Genomic DNA, 22,453 nt, shown 5'->3' with positions numbered 1-22,453 from the left:
AATTGCAAAGTCCATAGCATGACTTGAAACCAAATCTAGATTATTGGATGTATAGTATAAGTTAAATTTATATTTAAAGTGTTTAAATATGAATTTAATTAATGAAAAATTAATTAATAGAGATTAATTAATTAATTTATATTTGATATAAATTAGAAGAAGAAAAATAATTATTTTGGGTTAAAAACTCAAAATTAAGACACAGGGGTATTTTGATCATTTCACAGTGTGACACGTGGTACCATGAGATGGTGACACATGGGATTACACATAAGCTTGCCAAATATTTTTAATCATGTAAGATGATTAAAATCAAGATTAAATATAGGTTTGAAACTTGGCATAATGTGATTGGGTCACTTAAACCTAGAGCTAATAAAAGGGTGACATGTGGTAAGGATTTAATATGTTAACCTAGCTATATAAGTGTTGTTATGAAAAAGAAAAACAACCAGCAGCCACTCCTCTCCTTTGTCACGCCATTTTGAGGCTCTCCATCTATTCTTCTTCATCTCTCATCAATTCAAATATATTAGCCATCAATCTCTTGAATTAAGAACACTAGAAATTGTTTTTAGTGTCCTGTTTACATCTCTAATTTTTTAAAAGGCAGAACTTGAATTTCTAATTAATAAAAAAAGTTTTATAAGCTGTTCAAGGGCTGCCATAGATGTTATTGGTGTGGACAAACTAGAGGAACAACATCTAGTTTCCTGAAGATAAATCTCAAGGGCGCAGACACGCTGCAGTGTATCAAGAGGTTAGTGTAATCGTTATTGATTTAATCTAGGTTTCTAAAATTAATCTAATTAATTTTAAAATCTTAAATGACAAATACAGATTCAAAAACATATTAAAAGACTTTTAATATGTTGTTTATCATTGAAATCAAATAGATAAAAAATAAATTTTGCATAATGCATGTGACTCTAAATAAAAATTTTTGAATTCAATGATATAAATTTATATTTTTCACGCTTCTATTCCTTCACGAACAATTCATCCACCTCCTCGCTTGTCGACGACGATGATGTTATTTCACTTCCATCGTGATTGTACTGTACTCTCGGACTTACCTTGGTTCTTTAGCTTTTTGGGTTTTCTCTTCATTTTTCTCCTAGCGTTTAGGCATATCTCTTGCATGAAAACTGTCTTTGTCTACTTCTGTCTGACTGTGATCTCCTTAATCTAACCATGCAAGATTTCGTTAGGCAAAAGCCATGGCTGCGCTCCGTCGATCGTTTGTGGCGCTGTGATTTACCGGTTGTGTCCCTCTATCAAAAGTTGTGTTGCTTGTTTTTGTTTGTTGGGTCTTCTTCATTCGGGTGTAAGACCCGGTTTTTAGAGTTTTAGGGCTTTGTTGTATGTAGCCCTTGGGCTTGATTTATGGGCCTGATAGCCAGGTGATTTTTGGTACTTCATTGGACCTAGAACCTTTCTATGCACACAACTCTACCATTTTAAAGATTTTTAATGAAATAATCTTACCTTAGACAATAAAAAAAAAGAAGAAGCTATTTCAAATATCTAAATGAATATATAAAATATAACTATATCTTTGTTAACCTAAGAAATAAATAAATAAATAAGAAATAGCATCATCATTACAAAAAATAATTATTAATAATTAGCTATATGTGAATTTTTATTACTTTTTAATTTGGCAATCTCCTCGGTGAGGTATGCCCTAGAGTAGATTAAGATGTGATCTCCTTAATCTTATCAAATTAAAAGATGGGATGGTCTTCTCTCCTTTTATAAATTTTATCCATCTAAATATTATAATAATTATCTTTAAAAAAATTATCCAAAAAATAATTATTCTTAATAAAATAGAAATAGAATTATGTAAAATTTATAATGGGCGATTCATGACCCTAAAGAAAAAAAAGTCCATCTATAGCCGCTAGATCCAAAAGTACAGTGTGTCTTACCTTGCGCTCACTCGTGAAGCGGAGCGCCTACTAGTTTACTCCGTCAAAACCCTTTCTACGCTGTAATCCCTCGCATCTAAACCCTCCATGCAGGATTCCAGGTTAGTTCTCGCTCTATATCCCTCTCTTCTTGGTAATTTTGCCCGCTTTTAGCTAAATTTTGGGTTTCGATTTGATGGTTAACTGGTTTAATACTGTGAGAGTTCTGAAAAATTCAATTACAGAGTGTTTGTTAAATCCAGTTATTGCAAACGTTTCTTAGTTTGCCCTGATTAGTTATTTGGGCTAGCACTGATCTACTCTTTGCTTTGTATCTGTGGTGTTAAGCTTTCTGGGCTGAGCAGAGAGGGAAATAGTAATAGCAAAAGGGTTTAGTGAATCAAGTTATATATTCATCGAATGGAAGCTATCCTCGAAGAACCCAATTCATATATTTTCTTAAATTTTCAATCTAACGGTTGATATCTGTGGTTTAAGGAAGAGCCGAAGCCGATTAAAAAGAAAACTTTTTGTACTAAGTTCTTCAGCGATTTTAGTGAATGGGGGACTTATAGCCGATCTCAGCTAGTTTTGGACTGAGACTTAGTTGAGTACTGGCTTTTCATTTACAAGTTAAACTATTTGTGCTTGATTATTGTTGAAGTCTCATTTAACAATTGAATGCAAATAGAAACCCACTTAACCAAGAAATTTTTATTTTTCATTTTTCTTTTTGGGTGAATTACAACAAGGTCCGTGAGTTTTGACGATGATTACGAGTTGATTTTTGTATTTCTATAATTACATTAATACATCCCAAACTTTTTACTCCATCAACTATTAAGTTTTTCTGTCCAAACTTTCAGCTCTTTGCCATTAGTATATTATGAAAAGATCAAAAGTTTCCTTCTTTGCCAAGTCTCAAAGCTACCCTATCCTTTCCTTTTTCCTCTCTCTCAGATCCCATCTTTCTCCCTCGCTCACATTCTTCTTCTCTTTCACAATCTTTCTCTTCCTCTCAATGCTTTTCTCTTTTTTGCACTGCCATCTCCTCTATGCTTTTGCTTTTTTTTTTTTTTTTTTTTCCCTTCATGGCCACCACATTTTCCCTTCTCATTCAGATTATTCCCAAACCTAAAACCCAATTCTTTTCACCCTCAATTAGAATAAAATCCCAGCTTTCTCCATAACTCGTGTCACATTACTCCAACCTCTGGCTTGCTCTTTGCCTAGCCATCACAAGTAAAATTTGCAAATTCTATTTTCCTCTTCTTCTATTATTGAATGTAAAGGAATTTTTTCATTGTTGAGTTTTCAAATTTTCATGCCCTTTTTCTTGGTTTCAGTTAATATATCGACTGTCCACTTAGAAAAATTGACCTCAATTACACCTACCTTACATATTGAGGGGTTCTAGCTACAGAAAAATGGATTGACAATATAACCCCAGCAACTGAGATGGAACCAAGGCCATTGGCAACAAAATTTTCTGGTCAATCTCCTGATGCAACATATTAACCTGTATATTTCACTGCCTTCAGTTGCTTTTTCTTTGTCTCTCTAGCTTGCAATGCTGAGATCAAGCATCAAGTACGCCGAGTGCTTTCATGTCCTCTAAAATGGCAATGCATGAGTCATTCATGATGAATGCTCTGAGTCTTCAGAGCTGATGGCAAGTTACGCTGGCTTCATGATGGTAGGAGCTACTGGTCTGGTGGTTGCTACTGATGCAATTGAAACTGTTGTCTTGGGTTTTGGTTTTGGGACGGTTGTCTTTCACTTTTATATGCATTCTGGTTAGTGGAATGCAAGGGGGCATTTTTTTTTATGATTTTTTTGGGAATGTTAAATTGGAAGGTATGTGTTAAATTGGGATGCAGGGAGACAAAGAAGGTGAGGACGAAGTTTGAGTTGGCGCTCTTGAGGAAGGACTGAAGGGGATTGCCAAGAAGCAACCTAAGATTGGGAGAGAGAGGGATAAAGACGGTAGATGGAGGCAGAAGGGAGAGAGAGAGAGAGAGAGAGAGAAGGGGGGTAGGGGTGGTGTGATGGAAATGGAAGGGCAATGGGATATAAATTGGGAATAGATGAGGGTAAAATTTGATTTTAAAATTTCTCTCTCCTTAGACTTATTTCTTTTAGCTTGGACTATTGACAAAACCATTTTCAATTGGATGGAATGACTAAATGGTTGACGGACTAAAAATTTAGGGATGTGCTAATGTAATTGTGAAAATACAAGGATTAAAGGCAATACCCAAGGACTATTGTGATTCATCCTTTTCTTTTTTATTAACTAATTGCTGATCAAGAGCTTATGTTCACAGCTATGGTGGATCCATGGTGGTCTCTGTTAGGTGCTGCAATACCAGCTGTTATTGCAGGGCAAGCTTTTAGGATGAAGAAAAAGAGAGCTGAAGAGCAGAGGCTAAAGAGTGCCAGAGGACGTGAGAAAAGCTCTGATGAAATTTTTGTTTGTGAGAGGGTTTGCACTTCTAAGAGGATGTTAAAAAAGGTTGGTGCATTATCTAAAGACCCTACCATTGATACCTGTGTCACCGTTTGTGGTGTTTCTGAGCTTGATGCTTGTGCTGATGCTTGCGCGAGAACTGTCTGTGTTAATCAACATCAAGTGCCCAACTGGAATGATGTCTGTCTACGGAGGTGCCAAAGCGAGTGCCTTAGGCTATCCAATTCCTCTGTTACTTCTTAAGAGGTTAATGTGGCTTCACTAATTTACAAGAAGTTTCATGTAATTTACATTTTTTTACTATATATTGTTGATACACTCATTCCAAAGTGCTTGTATTATTCCTTTTTCTGCCTGAGCTTCTTAATTCTTATGCTTCTTTTGGTGTTCAATATGATGTTTTTAATATTTTTCTTTGCATTTTAGATCTGGATAGGTTTTTGTTGTGCTCAAAATGTCTTTTTAATTCTCATGCTTCTGAAGTTTGAATATTTTCTCTAGTTTCCATTGACCGCCAATTCTTTAATTGTATTGTTCCTATATTACCTGGGCAGAGAGTAGAAGCTGCAAGAATATAATTGGATGTTCGTATCTGGATATCAATGGATGTTTGGATGGAACCCATATTAGGCATGCATACTGCCCTAGAGCATCTCTTACAAAAAGATATAGGTGATTACTAATTCAATACTATATTCCAGCTGTCCATATCTGGTGTTCTATATTCTGCAGATAAGACTTCTCCGTAGCTAGCATATTATAGACAGTTATGTAGGGTTCCTCATTGGTGAAATGAATGCTCTGAGAGATCAAAATCTATGGGAGAGTTAGATGGCATTTTCATTGAATGCACTGGAAACTGAGCACACATGATGATGAGAGTATTAATCTGCAGGCTTTGGATAACTTCTATTAAGGAGATATAAATCCAGTCCCCCTAAATATTTTTTGCTCAAGCCTAATTGGTTAGAAATGCATAGTCTTGGGTGTTACTAACAATTTCTGTGTATTCTTTCAAGGCTAATTTGCTTCCAAGGCTTAGATGGTTCTCCATTGTGGGTTTTCTGTGGTTTTGCAGCATGTAGAACTGTGGAAGCAATGTTGGCTGTTGGTTCAGTGTTTGTAGTCCACTGCAATATGTAAATGTATTCTCCGGGGCACTCTAGTATCGTCCTGGCCATTGTTTTGAAGTCCGATCATAAAGCTGACGAGCTTGGCTGATGTTCAATGAGCTTGGCTCACAATGGATTCGGAATGGGAGCTCAGATCTTTTTTAACAACTGATAAACGATAGTTAACAAATTTTATTCGAACTCCACACGATATATACAAATCACAAATTCTTACTATAACTCCCTATTATTTGTATATACAAATGACAAATTCTTACTATAACTCCCTATTACTTGTATATACAAATTTCAAATCATAATATAATCGATCTACAAAGAGAGGTTACTGCTGTCTGATGATTCCTAGCAGTACAACACACACACACACATGCGCGCGCGCGTACAAGTTGGTAGAAAATACGCTTAACTGGTGGTTTGAGTTGGGCCCTTTAAATATTCTTAATAGTCCTATTAATTTTTAAACAAGATTTTGGTTAATAGATTTTTTAATTGTGAACCCAAATAAATTTTTTATGACTCGGTTTTAATTCAATTAGAGTCAAATCGTTTTTTTACTGTTCAATATTCATAAAAATCATTATAATATTATTTTAAAATATTATTCATCTAAAGTAAAAGAATAATTAAAATTAATAAAAATTATTAATACAACATTTCTTCTTTTTCCTCTTATCCTCCTCTTCTTCTTCTTCTTCTTTGTCAGCTATAGGAATGCACAGCAGGTACCCATTCCACCTCAACCTCTGGAGCTTTTGGATCCAACCGTCGTTACCGCTAGAGGACTCACTGGTCACCCTAGTCTATTTGATATTTGGATTAATCCTACACCCTCGTATGAAGCTTCATCTCGCTTCCTCCTGCGGCACAATCTCGATGGTGAAGACAACAAAAGGAATCGACGATCACAACAAAACCAAGAACACAATCAAGAAGAACAAAAAGCTGGGTCCAAACGCCGTGGCATTGAAGCTCAAGACTCCGAAAGACAACCCTTTCAAGGCCATTTGGTCCAGTTGCAAATTCGACATCCTAAACAAGAAAGATGAAAGGGCAAATAAAACCGCCTGGGACTCGCGCGATCCATCACCATCGAGAAGGCACCTCTCTCACTCTCAAATTCCACAAGAATTTGTGTATTTAATAAGCGTAAATGTTGATGTTTGATGGTGACAGAGGAAGAAGGTGAAGCCGACGGCGTACAAGCAAAGCAGGAAGTTTTTGGTGTTTGTAAACAAGCGAATTAAGAAGAATGATGAGCTTAGGAAGCTTGATAAGGCAATTATGCGATCAAATAGACAGAGTTTGGCATCATTACTGCCTTTGCTTTTTCCATGTTTACCTGGCTGGAAGAGTGAAGAGAAATCGGTGGATAAACATTTGATTATTAATGAATACAATAACCAATTCTAAACCCAAATTATGCGAACACCAACACGGTGATTTCGAGCTCACAAATCCTCAACTAGAAAATGTACATACTTGGAAAAACAAAGAAAAAAAGTATGCACCTTTAGTACCAATTATTATTAATTTCCTCACTACGTTCTTTGAGAATGTATAGTATGAAGTTCCAATCTCTCTTTCCACTTATAAATTTTCAAGTAAAACAGGTACATACTTGGCTAAACAAAGAACAAATTATGCACTTTCCAAATAATTAGACCTAGCCTGGTTGATTTTCTCATAATCCTCTTTAAGAAGATGGAGAGTAGGAGTTTCTCAAATTTGAATTCCATCCACTAATATGGTAGAAGTTTTCATTTTTATGATAAAAGATACAAAAAGGGAGGACAAACATTGATATGTAGCCTACCATGCTCACGGCCCATTTGGCCACCCTGTAAACCAAAAAAATTGGGCACATTTAGAATGCCTTGAATGAAACACAATTCTTCAATTCATAGTGAGAACTTGGCAAAATGACATTACCACATATCACCTTAAATTAACAAGTCAGTCACAAGAAAAAGCATCTAAACTCTACAAACAACAATAATTAAGAAAAGAGAAAAAAACAATAAATACAAGTCAACAGTAATACCTATGGACATCCCAAACTGTGGCAGCTATAACAGCCTCTTCCTTGAGCCTTCTTATATCTCTATCAACACAGAGATAAAACTTCCTTCACCTTCTCATCTGTCTCTTCTCACCAAATTGCAGTCCATATCAGACTAAAAACTTTGTAAGGGATATTTTCTTGGCCTTCCCCTCTTCTTTGGTAAACGCCCTGTGGCACTCCCATCTGAAACATGCACACCTCCACCACCTCTTGCTATCCCAGTCCTCGCAGGTGCTGCACCTGCACTCACATTACCATTTTTATCACTCACTTGCTGCCCCAAGGCAAACACTGGCGGCGTATCTGCCGTGGAGATGCCACCATTTTTATCACCAACTTGCTGCCCCGGGGAGAAAATTGGCGGCATCCAATTTGGAAACACAGACGCCTGTCCCGACCCAGACCCAATGTTTTTCGCTCCACTCTCTGAACTGCCAAACATAAAGCCCAAAGGAAAAAAACCCCAGCAGCAGTAATACGCCTCCTTCCCTGGTACCAAAGGCGGCAACGACTGTATCAACGCTGCGTGAAACGCCCTCTGGCAATTTTGGCACCTCAAACAGCAATCCTGATAAACCCGAGGATATTCGTATAAAATATAACAGTAAGGACAAGCAGTCCAAAACGACGATAGCTTCATCCTCTGACTCCGATCCTCGGAGCTATTACTAATGTTAGTTTTAATACTCTCGCCTGCATGTTTCTTCGCGACCGGGCGCTGGCTCCTTCGAACAGGCAATTTTTCCGAATTCGATAAATCAATCCTAGAAAACAAGCTCAATTCGTTGTCGTAGAGTGACTTTTTAGCGGGATCCGATAAGACGGCCCAAGCGTCCGCGACGAGCTTAAACGCTTGATCTGCGAAGGGGAACTTGTTCTTGTCTGGATGGAGAAGCAATGCGAGGCGGCGGTACTGCTTCTTTAAGAGATCCTGGTCGTCAGAGCGGCGGTCGATTTGCAAGATCGCGTACCAATCGTTGTGGTTGTTAATGCGTTTCTCAGCGGACAATAGAACGTCGGCCACGGCCAAGATCTGGTCTGAGCCGTCAAGGAGAGCCTCCGTTTCTTGGGCCAAGACGGCGAAGTCTCTTGTACCGTTGAAATCGCGAGACTGGAGAAGCTTCTCGGCGATTCCTAGCAGGCGTTCAGCTTCGGCCTTGTTGGAATTCTCGTTCATTTTGTTTTCGGTGGTTTTGGTTTTGGAAATGAGAAATGATGGCAATTGGTAAAGCAAGAAAACGATGGGCTGGTTGGTTGGTTGGTGGGCTTTGGGTGCTCAATGGCTGCACGCCATTTTTTGTTGCTGGACTTATTTGGGTTTTGTTTTTCCTAAAATGGCCTATTAGCATTAGGTGGTTTGATGATGGCATGAGGGTATTTTGGTTAATTTCATGCTGTATTTTTTTTTTAATTTTTAATGCTAATTATGAAATTATTAAATGAAATACTTAGTAAATCTCTGGCAAATTAATCTCTGAACCCCATAAATATAGTGTGCAAGTATTTTTGCATGGTTAAAAAATTTTGGCTAATATAATTAAAGCAGCAAATTTTGTTTTTTTTTTAATATACACCCTACTCTACTAAAAATTAAATAATTTATATTATTAAATTATTTTTGAAATTTTCTTTAAAAAAATTATTCTTAAATTTTATATTTTTAATGCATATTAAATAAGGTCTTAGCCCTATGAACTTAATATTTTTTTTAAAATAAATCATAAGTATCTGTTAGTTTATTGGAAAATGTCCATTATAGAGTAAAGTGCTTATAATGAGATTTTTTTTTTCTTTTTTTTTTATATTTTGGGTAATCAATCGAAGGTATCTCTTAGCCCACTGAATTAGGCCTAAACTACTCGCACCAAAAAAACTCATTATAGAGATAAAACGCTTCTAATGAGATTTTCTTTTTTTATTTTTTTTAGTAGTAAATCATAGATATCTTTTAACCCATTGGATTAGGTTTAATCATATTCAAGTCAGGGGGCCCATTATGGTGGTAAAGCGTTTTCAAAAGAAATTTTCATCATTCACAATGATTGAAAACTCGATATTGCTTAAGAGATACAAAATCTTTTAGCATTCATACCAATCTTATTAATAGCTTACTTATATTTTTACATAATTAAAAAAAAATCTAAGTAATATAGTTAAAGTAGTAAAATTTGTTATGTGAAAAAATAATAATAAATTTTATTTATTTTTTTAATATATCATTCACTGTTATTGTTGTCACGACCAACCTATGAGCCAGATCGGCACTGGGACTTGGACCAGTCTAAAGTACTCGAGGCCCATAGTAAGCCTAACTATTCCTTAACCCAATCCTAAAGCTCATTTTAAGCCCAATTTCAAGAATTCAACCGGACAAAATTCAATCATAATATGAACCATACAAAGGGGAGTTTTTGATTCGCCCCACCTGTAAACACAATATATAACAATTTGGGGAGCTCAGCTCACCCTTCACATACTCATCATGTCATAATAGCAAAAAGACAATTTGGAGCACTCACACACCCAATAATATTCCAACAGTAAATATATGGGAGCTGATCCCTTATACAGCTCTCTTAATCCAATCTCTGCCAGCGAGTGTCTCTCAAGCCGAACTTTCACTTGATAAATAAAATGCGGGGGCCAACGAAATCATCTCGAGCCGTGCTTACCCCGACTTATTCATAAAGGATCGGGTCCAAGTGAGTGTCTCTCAAGCCGCGTCTACCCGTCCTATCCATATCCAATACCACACACAACACGTACACCAACACACGCACACTGCTCCAAATTACCATAAATAACATCCATGACATTTCATCAATTAAAAATGCAATATAAAACGTGCCTAATGTTTAACTACATAGATACATATTTATAAGTGATGCATGGGCATGCTTGAACATATAATAATATTGAAATTATAATTAAAATTAATATTTTACTTACAGAAATGAACCGAGATCATTGCGATGGCTGGGCAGAGAAGGAAGGCTATCCCTGCTCACCTGAAAATTTCATTGCAATTATTTAATATATTTGACTCAATACAAGTTTATAAAGGACCAAAGATGCCCTAAGTTGTGCCGAAAATCTGACAGAGTCATCCCTATACTTGGAACCTACCCAACCTACAAAATGGTTCAAAATGCACTTCTATTTCCACAAGTCACATATTCATAACTTAATCACATCACATGGCCCCTCTTGGGCCCATCCAAATAATCAACGGCCACAATTTGAAAAATTATAAATTAGTCCATACAATTAACCTTTTTGCAAAAATTACACAAATGAACTCTAAAAATTCTAAAATTTTACCCCGCTGTCCTTAGCAATATTATTAAGCTAAAGCAAAAGGAATTATAATTTTTTAACCTATCATGAATATTTTTTAGATTTGTAATCATAATCAAGCACTAGATAATTAAGAAAAAGTAAGGTTCGGGTTTACCTATGCCAATTCTAACATTGGGAACGCATCCGGAACGTCTGAAAACGATAGGGTAGTCTATAATTTCGATTGAATTCTGAAATTTTTTCGGTAGCCTGTCTGCCCGACCCGAAATTACAGACTTGAGCAACTATTGAATTTTCTCGAATTGAAGGTACCTACGTGAAGCTCACAACACGGGGATTAGTATATAATTTTTACAGAATTTATTAAGCTCATTTAGTGCTTGGAAAAACACTGCGAATTTCTGTGGGATCCACCAAAAAATGGTGTCAAAAAAATTCGAAATGGATATTGCCGCGAAGCTCTTACCGAGGGGAGCACTCCGGTACTCTCAGATTTTTCATGAGTTTCACGGTTTACGAGAAATCTAGCATAAAAATCGAAATGGGCTAAAATTTTATGGATACAAATTGAACAAACCGCTAGATGGATTTTGGTGTTTTTGGTGTCTATGGAAAGCTCTCGAGGTGTAGATGGATTTTGGGACAATACCTGGTCCAATCGGTGGCCAAATCGGCCGGAATCGGCGGCCAAATCGGCCGGAATCGGCCCGAGAAGTCAAAGTAGCAAGCTGCACAAAGGGGAGTTTTGGGGTGCGTTTTCTGGCAATTCCAGGTGGCAGCCGGCAAGGGGAAGGGTACCATGATAGTCATTAGCATGAGGGGAAGGACTGAGTGGCTGCAGCGACTGCAGTGGGAAGGAGAGAGGAGAGAGAAAATGGCGATGGGAGAGAGAGCATCGGGTGCGCGGGGGAAGGAGAAGAAGAAAAGAAAAGGGCCAATCCAATTCGACCGGTCAGACCCGGTCCAGTTCGATTCGGTCGATTCAATTCAGAATACCCGAAATTAAATTTTTACTCTGCTCTAGGACAAAAAATAAGGCCCAAAAATTTCGAAAAAATTTCAGAAAACTCAAAAAAATTCATAGAATCTAAATATATTTTTAATTTTGCCACATGATCTTTAAATTAATTTTTAAAAATCATCTAAGTTTCACATTTTCGAAAAATCGAACTTGACTTCTAAAATTCGAAAAATTTCAAAAATTTTCCTAAAATTTAAATAAAATAAAATACTAATATTTATCCATAGAATAATTAATTTAAAAATTATGAGTGTTACAATTATTTTATTAAAAATTAAATAACTCATGTTACCAAATTATTCTTAAAATTTCCTTTTAAAAAATGATTCTTTAAATTAATAGATTTTACATTTTCAATGCATATTAAATTTAAATAATGTTATTAAATTAATAAATAAAATACTATTTTAAAAGAAAAGTTGCCTATAATTTAGAATAGATAAAAAGAAAAAGGAAACATATTTTTATGGGACATAAAAAGTATAAAATACAGTCTATATACATCAATACACATTAATAAAAAAATATTTTTTAATTATAAAGAATGAATTGAATGTACTAATTTTCCCTTTATCCCATATGATATTTTTTTAATTGCATCGTTGCATTACATGGCCCTAGAGGCAAATAAATTAACTGGAGGATGAAATTATCTAGAGCGAAAACTCACATAGAGATCAACATATCAATTATAGATTAAATTTTTATATTTAAATTTGTGCAAGATATTTATACACTTTAATTAATTTTATATATTTTTTAATATAAATATCTAATCTAATTGTTATTAATTTATGAGTTTGAACTTATATTAGATGCACGAATTTTAATTGAATTGAGCAATAATGTCAACTTCAAATGAATTTATAATATTATTTTAGTAATATGTCAGTTTAATGTCATTATCCTAATTTATCTTTCCCCCTTACAGAAAATTCGTTATCAAATTTTATACAAGGCAGAATAAAAGAACAGAGTTACACATTGAACAAATAAGGGTACTTACTACGCATGTCCCGCTCTGACTCCCAGGTGCATTTTTTTACTAATTGGCTCATCCACAATACCTTAACCATAGGGATCTATTTCGATCTTAGTTGTCTCACTTGGTAGTCCACTATGGCTACTGGCTGCTTCTCAAATGTCAAGTCTTCTTTCAGCTCTACTGTATCTGGATGTGACACATGAGAAGGATCAGGTATGTATTTCCTGAGCATGAAGATGTGAAATACAGGATGAACATGAGACAGGTTAGGGGGTAACTCCAACTGATAGGCAACTGCTCCAACTCTGTCAGTAACCTCAAAATGTCTAATATACCGAGATGCCAATTTGCCCTTCTTTCCAAAATCTCATAACTCCCTTCATTGGAGAAACCTTCAAGAATACGTAATCGCTTACTGCAAACTCTACATCCCTCCGTTTGGAATCTGCATAACTCTTCTGCCTGCTGAAAGCTGTTTTCAATTATTCCCTGATTAAAAGAACCATCTCAGAAGTGTATTACACCAGGTCTACATCATGCACCTTTGCTTCTCTCATTTCTGTCCAACACAGAGGAAACCTACACTTTCTGCCATACAACGCCTCATAGGGTGCCATCTCGATACTGGAATGATAACTGTTGTTGTAGAAAAACTCCACCAAAGGTAGCTGATAATCCAATTAACCTCTAAAATCCAGGACACACATACGAAGCATATCTTCTAGTGTCTGAATTGTCCTTTCGAACTGCTCGTCTGTATGAGGGTGAAAGGCGGTACTAAAGTTTAACTGCATGCCTAGTGCCTCTTACAGCTTTCTCTAAAATTGAGAAGTGAATTGGAGCCCTCTGTCAGATATTATGGAAGAAAAAACTCCATGCAATCTGACTATTTCTCAAATATAGAGCCTGGCGTATTATGCAATAGAATAGGTAGTTCTCACAGGCAATAAATGAGCTGATTTAGTCAGACGATCTACAATTATCCATATCGAATCATATTCCCGCGTGGTACGAGGCAACCCAGTTACAAAATCCATCGTGATCATTTTTCACTTTCATTCCGAGATAGGGAGCTCTTGTAGCTTCCTTGACGGCCTCTGGTATTCAAACTTCACCTTCTGACAAGTCAAGCACTTGGACACAAAGTCTGCTATATCTCTCTTCATGCCATTCTATCAGTAGCTATCTTTCACATCATGGTACATCTTAACGGAGCCTGGGTGGACATTGTAAGGTATATAGTGTGCCTCTTGTATGATCTCATTCCTAAGGTTGTCCACATCAGGCACACATATCCTGAAACCTTGCATAAGAGTGCCATCATTAGCAAATCTAAATTTGCATCATTTACCCTATTGTACTCTTTCTATAATCTTCATCAATTGCGAGTCCCTGTGCTGGGAAACTCTGATTCTGTCTCCAAGTCTGGTCTTACTGAAAAATGGGCCAATAATGCCCTCTCATCTGAAATATCCAAGATCAGACCTTTATCCATCAATCCATGTATTTCCTATATCAACAATTTCTTCTTCGCTGATATGTGCGCCAAGCTGCCAGAAGATTTTCTGCTCAGAGCATCTGCTACTACATCGACCTTCCCAGGATGAAACTTGATGGTACAATCATAGTCCTTTAGAAGTTCCATTCATCTCCTTTGTCTCAAGTTTAAATCCCTCTGTTGGAAGATGTACTTCAAACTATTGTGGTCAGTGTATATCTCACATACTTCACCATACAGTTAGTATTTCTAGATCTTTAATGCAAAGACTACAGCCGTCATTTTCAAGTCATGGGAGGGGTAGTTTTGCTCATGCCTCTTTAGCTGTCTTAAAGCATAAGCCACTACTTTCCCATGCTGCATCAAAACACATCCCAAACCAACTCTGGAGGCATCACAGTATACGGTATATCCTTCACCACTCATCGATAATGTTAACACAGGGGTTGTAGCTAGACATTCCTTAAGCTTCTGGAAGCTCTCCTCACAATCATCTATCCAAATGAACGGAATATTCTTCTAAGTTATGTTAGTTAGTGGAGCTGCTATCCTGGAGAAATTCTGTACAAAACACCTATATTAGCCAGCTAGGCCTAGAAAACTTTGCATCTCAGTAACTATTGTAGGCCTAAGCTAATCAGTAACCACCTCAATTTTCTTGGGATCCACTTGCATGCCTTCACTAGAAATCACGTGTCCCAAGAATGAGATGTTTTCTAGCCAAAATTTCACATTTTGAAAATTTTGCATATAGGTGGTGCTCCCTCAAACTCTGCAACACCATCCTCAAATACTACACATGTTCTTCCTCGGTCCGAGAGTATACCAAAAAATGTCATCTATGAATACGATGACAAAACAGTCCAGGAATGGCCTGAACACCTTGTTCATCAGGTCCATGAAGGCCGCTGGTGCATTAGTGAGTCCAAAAGATATCACCAAGAACTCATAATGGTCATATCTTGTCCTGAACGCTGTCTTGGGCACATCCTCATTCCTGATTCTCAACTGATGATAGTCTGACCGTAGATCTATTTTGGAAAAGAATCTAGCCCCTTGGAGTTGATCAAACAGATCATCGATCTGAGGAAGTGGATACTTGTTCTTCACAATCACCTTGTTTAGCTGTCTATAATTAATACATAACCTTAAGGACCCATCTTTCTTCCTCACAAATAGAACAGGAGCGCCCCAGGGGGAGGTACTTGGATAAATAAAACCGTTGTCCAGAAGCTCTTGTAGTTGCTCATTCAGTTCCTTCAATTCTGCTGGGGCTATCTTGTAAGGCAGCATTGATATGGAGTTTGTACCCAGTACAATGTCAATGCAGAACTTTATTTCTCTTCCTGGTGGTAACCCTTGAAGCTTCTCAAGGAAGACATCCATAAATTCTCTAACAACAGGAACATTCTCAATGTCAACACCTTGTACAGATGTATCTCTCACTAATGCCAAATACCCTTGACACCCACACCTCAGCATCTTTCTAGCACTAATTACTAACACCAAGTTATATGGAGCCACGCTCCTGTCACCATTAAAGCTAAACTCTTCCACACTAAGTATATAAAAATACACATTTTTGTTCCTACAGTCTAAAGTGGCATAATGAGTTGCCAGCCAATCCATTTCTAAAATTACATCGAAATCCATTACTGGAAGAGGAATCAAGTCTGCTAGGAGGATCCTTCCATCTACTACCACTGGGCTACCCAAAAAAACTATATCCACATCTATGTTATCACTAAGAGGGGTAGCTACAGACAAGGGGCATTCTAAAGTTGTAGGGTTCCTACCCAATCTTATGCCAAAAATGGGGGAGACAAATGAGTGCGTAGCACCCGGATCTTTCAAAACACGAGCCTTAGAGGAAAAGACTAGAAGAATACCTGCCACAACTGTATTGGAAGCCTGAGCATCCTAGTGGATTAAGGTGAAAACCTGAGCTTGACCCCTACCATACATTGCAGAATCCTGAAATTGACTTTTACCTCCTAACTTGCCTCCAAATCGACGTCCTTCTTGTCCTCGGCCCTATTGGCCAATGAACTGACCGCCTGCAATATTGGAAGCACCAAAATACAATTGACGAGGAACATTTGCAACGGAACACTGTGACCCCATCTATGGCTAATCGAACATGGGACATTCTCTAGCAAAGTGACTCTGCTGGCCACACCAAAAATATACTCTTGAACCCATCATATAAGATCCTGAATGTCCTCTTCCACACTGTGTGCAAGGTGCCAAGGAGGATCCTGAACCAGACCCAGAATTGCTGTAACCCGAACTATGACTACTACTGGATCCATACCCTGGTCTGAATCCTCGAGATCTGTGTTTAAAACCACCCTTCTTATTGTTTCTACTTCTTCCTCTGTAATGACTTTGGCCTCCACTATCCGTGGTACCCATGTAGGGAATACCTGAAGAACCCTCTGCTCTATTCTTCTTTGCCCTTTCACTGTATCTCCTGTATAACTAATTTCAATATGTTGGGCTCGATCAACTACCACATCAAAAGACTGATCATACATCATGGTCAGGATTGCATACTTCCTATCCAGCCCCTTTAGGAACCTCTTTGCCTTCATACTTTCTCTAGCCACTACTGTGGGGGCACACCTACTTAGTTCTAAAATTTCTGCAGCATATTCATCTACGGATCTGTCATTCTGCCTTGAGGCCTAAAAGGCTCACTGCTTTTGGTCTCTGAAGCTTTCTGGCACAAACCTATCGATGAACAGTTTCACAAACTGCGTCCAAGATAATCCTTCAATACGAGGTAGTACGTAGTCTGTCATCCACCACCTTAGCACTGGCCCCAATACATGCTGCATACACTCTACCAATCTCCTATTAGTTAACTACGATTCCACCCCTGCCTATTTGCAGGAGTCCAAAAATCGGTAAGCATCATCAGTTACATCATAGATATCAGGCACTAACTTCTTAAAATTAATTATTTGTTTGTAAGGTTCCTCTCTTGGTGCACTGGGCTGCTACTGTTGTGGAGGGTGGACCATATATTGTGCCATCATATCGATGGTTCTCTGTAATCCGGCTAGGGTAGCTGCCATTGGGTCTATAGGACCCTGGACCACAAAAGATTGTTCCTGTACTGGTGGCAGCTGCTCTTCTACTTGAGCAGCTCTAGGTCTTTTGCCCTGCCTCCTCGAGACAGGTGCCTCATCCTGTGCCGATACCTCTTCTGGCATATCCCGCTCTGGTGTAGTGGCAGCTCTTCTGCTTCTACGCATTTTCCTGAAATTCCGCAGCATTAGCCCAAAAAATTTGAAATGGCATGTTACACAATTCTATAGACTCATATTTACACACAATTATATGAAGCAGAAACAAAAAGCAAAGATGACAATGCAAGGATGAATGTGGACCCTATTCTCCGCATGTGACTCCTATTAGACTCTTTTCTAAAACTTTGGACATATATTCCCCATGAATTTGGAGCCTAAGCTCTGACATCACATTTGTCATGACTCAACCTATGAGTCAGACCGGCACTAGGACCTGAGCCAGCTTAAAACCCCCGAGGCCTGTAGTAAACCTAACTATTCCTTAATCCAATCCTAAGGCCCATTTTAAGCCCAATTTCAAGAATTCAACTGGCCAGAGTCCGATCATAATATGGACCGTACAACAGGGAGTTTTTCACTCATCTGACTTGTAAATACAATATATAACAATTTGGGAAGCTCAGTTCACCCTCCACATATTCATCATGTTATAATAGCAAAAGGCAATTTGAAGCACTCACACACCTAATAATGTTCAAACAGTACATATATGGAAGCTGATCCCCTATACAGCTCTCTTAATCCAATATTTGCCAGCGAGTATCTCTTAAGCTAGACTTTCGCTTGATAAACCAAATGCGAAGGCCAGCGAGATCATCTCAAGCCGTGCCTATCCCGACTTATCCATAAAGGACCGGGTCCCAGCAAGTGTCTCTCAAGCCGCGTCTACCCGTCCTATCCATATCCCATATCCAATATCACACACCACACGCACACCAATGCACGGACACTGCTCTAAATTACTATAAACAACATCCATGACACTTCATTAATTAAGAATGCAATATAAAACGTGCCTAGTATTTAACTACATAGATATATATTTATAAGTGATGCATGAGCATGCTTGAACATATAATAATATTGAAATTATAATTAAAATTAATATTTTAGTCACAGAATTGAACCGAGGTCACTGTGGCGGTTGGGCGGAGGAGGAAGGCTGTCCCGACTCACCTGAAAATTTTATTATAATTATTTAATATATTTGACTCAATACAAGTTTAGAAAGGACCAAATATACCCTAAGTCATATCGAAAATCTGGCAGAGTCTCCCCTATACTTAGGACCTATCCAACCTGCAAAAGGGTTCAAAATACACCTCTATTGTCACGACCCAACCTATGGGCCGGCATAAAGCCCCCAAGGCCCGTAGTGAGCCTTACTGTTTCTAAACCCATGATCAGGCCCATAATTTAGGCCCAACATGCATATAAAAATAATTTAAATTAAAATATTATAATTTTATTTCCGGCCAACTTAACTCAATAATTATCAGAAACTCAAATTAGGGGAGCCCAGCTCAATCCAGTTATATTATTTACAAATTGTTTAAGTATCACACAAATCTTTATTTATTAATCTTAAGAATTTAAATTAACACGATTTCTATCAAGGTCGATACTATTACTAACACATGCGGAGTTCTAAATTTCAAATTTAGAAAAATAATAAAACAATTAAATAACCGACGTTAAACCTGCAAGGAAGAAAGCTAGTTGCTCTGTAAAATAACCCCTACTATAGGCTGAAAAAATAGGTGAACAGGAGTAAGCGTTCGATTCAGAGAGTAAAATACTAATTTTAACCACAATTTCTATAGCTATTTAAAGCTAATGCATCATAAAGAATGGAATGCAACATCATCATAAATTTCATACAAATCACATCATAACAGTAAAAAGGTAATTTGGAGTACTCACACACTCAATACTATTCAATAGTACATATATGGGAGCTGATCTCCTATATAGCTCTCTTAATCCAACCTCTGCTACCGAGTGTCTCTTAAGCTGGACTTTCGCTTAATAAACCAAATGCTAGGTCCCAGCGAGTGTCTCTCAAGCCGTGTCTACCTCGACTTATCCATAAAGGACCGGGTCCCAGCTAGTGTCTGTCAAGCAGTGTCTACCTGTCCTGTCCATATCCAATACCATACCACATGCACGCCAACGCACGCACACTGCTCCAAATTACCACAAACAACATACATGGCACTTCATCAATTATGAACGCAATATAAAATGTGCCTAGTATTTAACTACATAGATACATATTTATAAGTTATGCATGGGCATGCTTGAACATATAATAATATCGAAATTATAATTAAAATTAATATTTTACTCACAGTACACCAGAGACGACGATAGAGGTTGGGTGAAGGAAGATGGTTGACCCTGATCACCTACGTAATTTTATTGTAAATTTATTAGTGCCAATTCAAATAAAAATAAATTTAAAGAGGCAATTATAATTTATGCCGAAAATTCGGCAGAATTTTATCTATACCTATGACCTACCCAACCTGCAAAAAGATTCAAATAACACTTCTAAATTCTCAATTTCCACAATCACATCTCATAAACATTATATGGCCCCTCCTGAGCCATTCAAATCAGACAATAGTCATAAACTTGAAAAATTATGTTTTAATCTCTATAATTGATATTTTATAAAAATCCACTCAAACAAGCTCTAAAAATTTTAAAATTTTGTCCTGCGGTCCTTAATAAAGTTATAAAGCCATCGCAAAAAAGAATTGTATTTTTTTAATTGCCCATGAATATTTTATTTAAGAATATTACTCAGTTCCATAAGTTCCATAAGTCCAATTCGATTGGTCCAACTCGGTCCAGTTCGATTCGGTCGGTTCGATTCAAGATACCCGAAATTAAATTTTTACTCCACCTTGGGACAAAAAACGAGGCCCAAAAATTTCAAAAAAATTTCAGAAAACTCAGAAAAATTTATAGAGTCTAAATATATTTTTAGTTTTATCACGTGGTCTTTAAATTAATTTTTAAAAATCATCTAAGTTTCATATTTTTGGAAAATCAAACTCGACTTCTAAAATTTGAAAAATTTCCTAAAATTTAAATAAAATAAAATACTAATATTTATCCATTAAAATAATTAATTTAAAAATTAGGGGTATTACAATTGTTTTATTAAAAATTAAATAACTCATGTTATCAAATTATTCTTAAAATTTTCTTTTAAAAATGATTCTTTAAATTAATAGATTTTACATTTTCAAATGCATATTAAATTTAAATAATGTTATTAAATAAATTAACTGGAGGATGAAATTATGCAGAGCTAAAACTCACATAGAGATCAATATATCAATTATAGATTAAATTTTTATATTTAAATTTGTGCAAGATATTTATACACTTTAATTAATTTTATATATATTTTAATATAAATATTTAATCTAACTGTTATTAATTTATGAATTTGAATTTATATTCGATATAAAATTTTTAATTGAATTGAGCAATAATATCAACTTCAAATGAATTTATAATATTATTTTATTAATATGTCAGTTTAATGTCATTATCCTAATTTATTGTACCAATTATTTTAATTTTTTATAAAATAAAATTAAAAATAAAATAAGAATCCAACTTGATTCCATTAGGTTTCATTCCCATGCTCATTACCCACAATTAAATGTATTCATGATTCATCCTTTATTTTTAGGAAAAGCAATACAAAGAAAGAAAGAAAGAAAGGGATTTGCCTAAAATGGTGTTTAGATCACGTTAAAAAAAATCAAGTTAATAATTTATTTTTTATTAAAATAATATCTTTCTAAAAAAAAAAAAAAAGAAAAGTGAATAATATTAATTCACTTGTGAAATGAAGGAGCTACAGCATGGGCCTTCAGAAATTGTTCAAGTTAGAAGCAGAAGCAGTTGGTCCCAGAGGGCTCAATCTGTTGGCGAACTGTCCCATGGGAAATCCAGACCCAGATAACCCATATTCATTACCACAAATTATACCTTAACGCGATAATTCCACGTAAGTTTACTCACGTGAAATGATAAATGGATAATAAAACAAAATTTTTAAAGTATAATTATGTATACATATTAAAAATAATTATTTTTTTAACTTAATTATTATCGAATTGTCATTCTCTGTCATATCCTTACTGTAAAATTAGTCATTCAGTACTGTGCTAAAATTGGTGGGATCCAGGTGGCCAGATGTCATTAAGGTTTGGAGACATGATATATGGGTAGTGTATATGGAAACACCAACTATAGAAGTGGTTAATTTTATAATAGATAGATAAAAACTACCTTCTATAGTTGGTGTTTCCAATTATAGAAATCTGTCGATGAGCAACTCATCTATTTTACTAGTGGACCAATGTATGATATAATTTATCTTATACTTAATTGATCCAATTAGCATCTGAAAATTTATTTTTAAAGATATTAATTAATATATATGTATAAAATAGATACATATATGCGTGTGCAGGCGGATGAAAGGTGATGTGCCTCTAATGATGAGGGTGGCAATACGATGGATACATTATAATGGAGTGGACCAATAATGGATACATTATATTATATTAATATAATGGAGTGGACGAATGAAGATTGATCATCCATTGTTAGAGAACGGCACCATTGTTGGGCAGCAAGATTAACACGAAAAGAGAAAGAAAGAGAACAAGTTGGACAATATTCCATTGATCCAGGATGAGGGGAAAATTCTCTTGGAAACAGAAAAACCGCATCGTAAATTTCAAAGGATTTGCAGGGTCCTACGCAAAGCTGGCATGTGGCCTCCAAGCAATGGGAATGCCCATCTTGGATTGCAAGTAAATAGAATAATGAAAGAGACTGACTTTTTTATTTTTTTATTGCGTGGCCTCTTGAGTCTTGAATCTTGATTTGGTGTTTTTGCAGTTTCTAGACTAGATTGGCTTGCCTATAAATTTTGCTTTCGT

The 22,453-nt window shown here is 36.3% G+C and overlaps 2 protein-coding genes across 5 annotated transcripts; one reads left to right on the top strand and one right to left on the bottom strand.

The window, feature by feature from the left end:
- Nucleotides 1–1,863: 1,863 nt before the first annotated feature.
- LOC110637149 (uncharacterized protein At5g64816) lies at nt 1,864–5,731 on the top strand. 3 transcript variants are annotated; one of them, XR_002491467.2, is made up of 4 exons: nt 1,864–2,035; nt 4,241–4,629; nt 4,938–5,055; nt 5,462–5,731. XR_002491467.2 is itself a non-coding variant. In XM_021787110.2 (3 exons), the coding sequence occupies exon 2, from the start codon at nt 4,243–4,245 to the stop codon at nt 4,624–4,626; it is 384 nt and encodes a 127-aa protein (XP_021642802.2). In that variant the 5' UTR covers nt 1,864–2,035; nt 4,241–4,242; the 3' UTR covers nt 4,627–4,629; nt 5,462–5,731. The 3 variants fall into 3 exon arrangements, 2 of the variants coding, with proteins under 2 accessions (XP_021642802.2, XP_021642801.2); XM_021787110.2 differs by lacking the exon at nt 4,938–5,055; XM_021787109.2 differs by lacking the exons at nt 4,938–5,055; nt 5,462–5,731 and having other exon boundaries at nt 4,241–4,775.
- Nucleotides 5,732–6,090: 359 nt separating this feature from the next.
- On the bottom strand, nt 6,091–8,834 carry LOC110637140 (uncharacterized). 2 transcript variants are annotated; one of them, XM_021787098.2, is made up of 2 exons: nt 7,558–8,834; nt 6,091–6,373 (listed from the first exon to the last, which is right to left on the bottom strand). In XM_021787098.2, exon 1 carries the CDS (start codon nt 8,753–8,755, stop codon nt 7,691–7,693), a length of 1,065 nt encoding a protein of 354 aa, XP_021642790.2. In that variant the 5' UTR covers nt 8,756–8,834; the 3' UTR covers nt 6,091–6,373; nt 7,558–7,690. The 2 variants fall into 2 exon arrangements, with proteins under 2 accessions (XP_021642790.2, XP_021642789.2); XM_021787097.2 differs by lacking the exon at nt 6,091–6,373 and adding an exon at nt 7,026–7,354.
- Nucleotides 8,835–22,453: the final 13,619 nt, after the last annotated feature.

This window comes from Hevea brasiliensis, chromosome 16 (genome assembly GCF_030052815.1).
Source record: "Hevea brasiliensis isolate MT/VB/25A 57/8 chromosome 16, ASM3005281v1, whole genome shotgun sequence".
NCBI lineage: Eukaryota > Viridiplantae > Streptophyta > Magnoliopsida > Malpighiales > Euphorbiaceae > Hevea > Hevea brasiliensis.
Note: the sequence above shows the minus strand (reverse complement) of the source record. Positions and strands in the feature narration are given on the sequence as shown.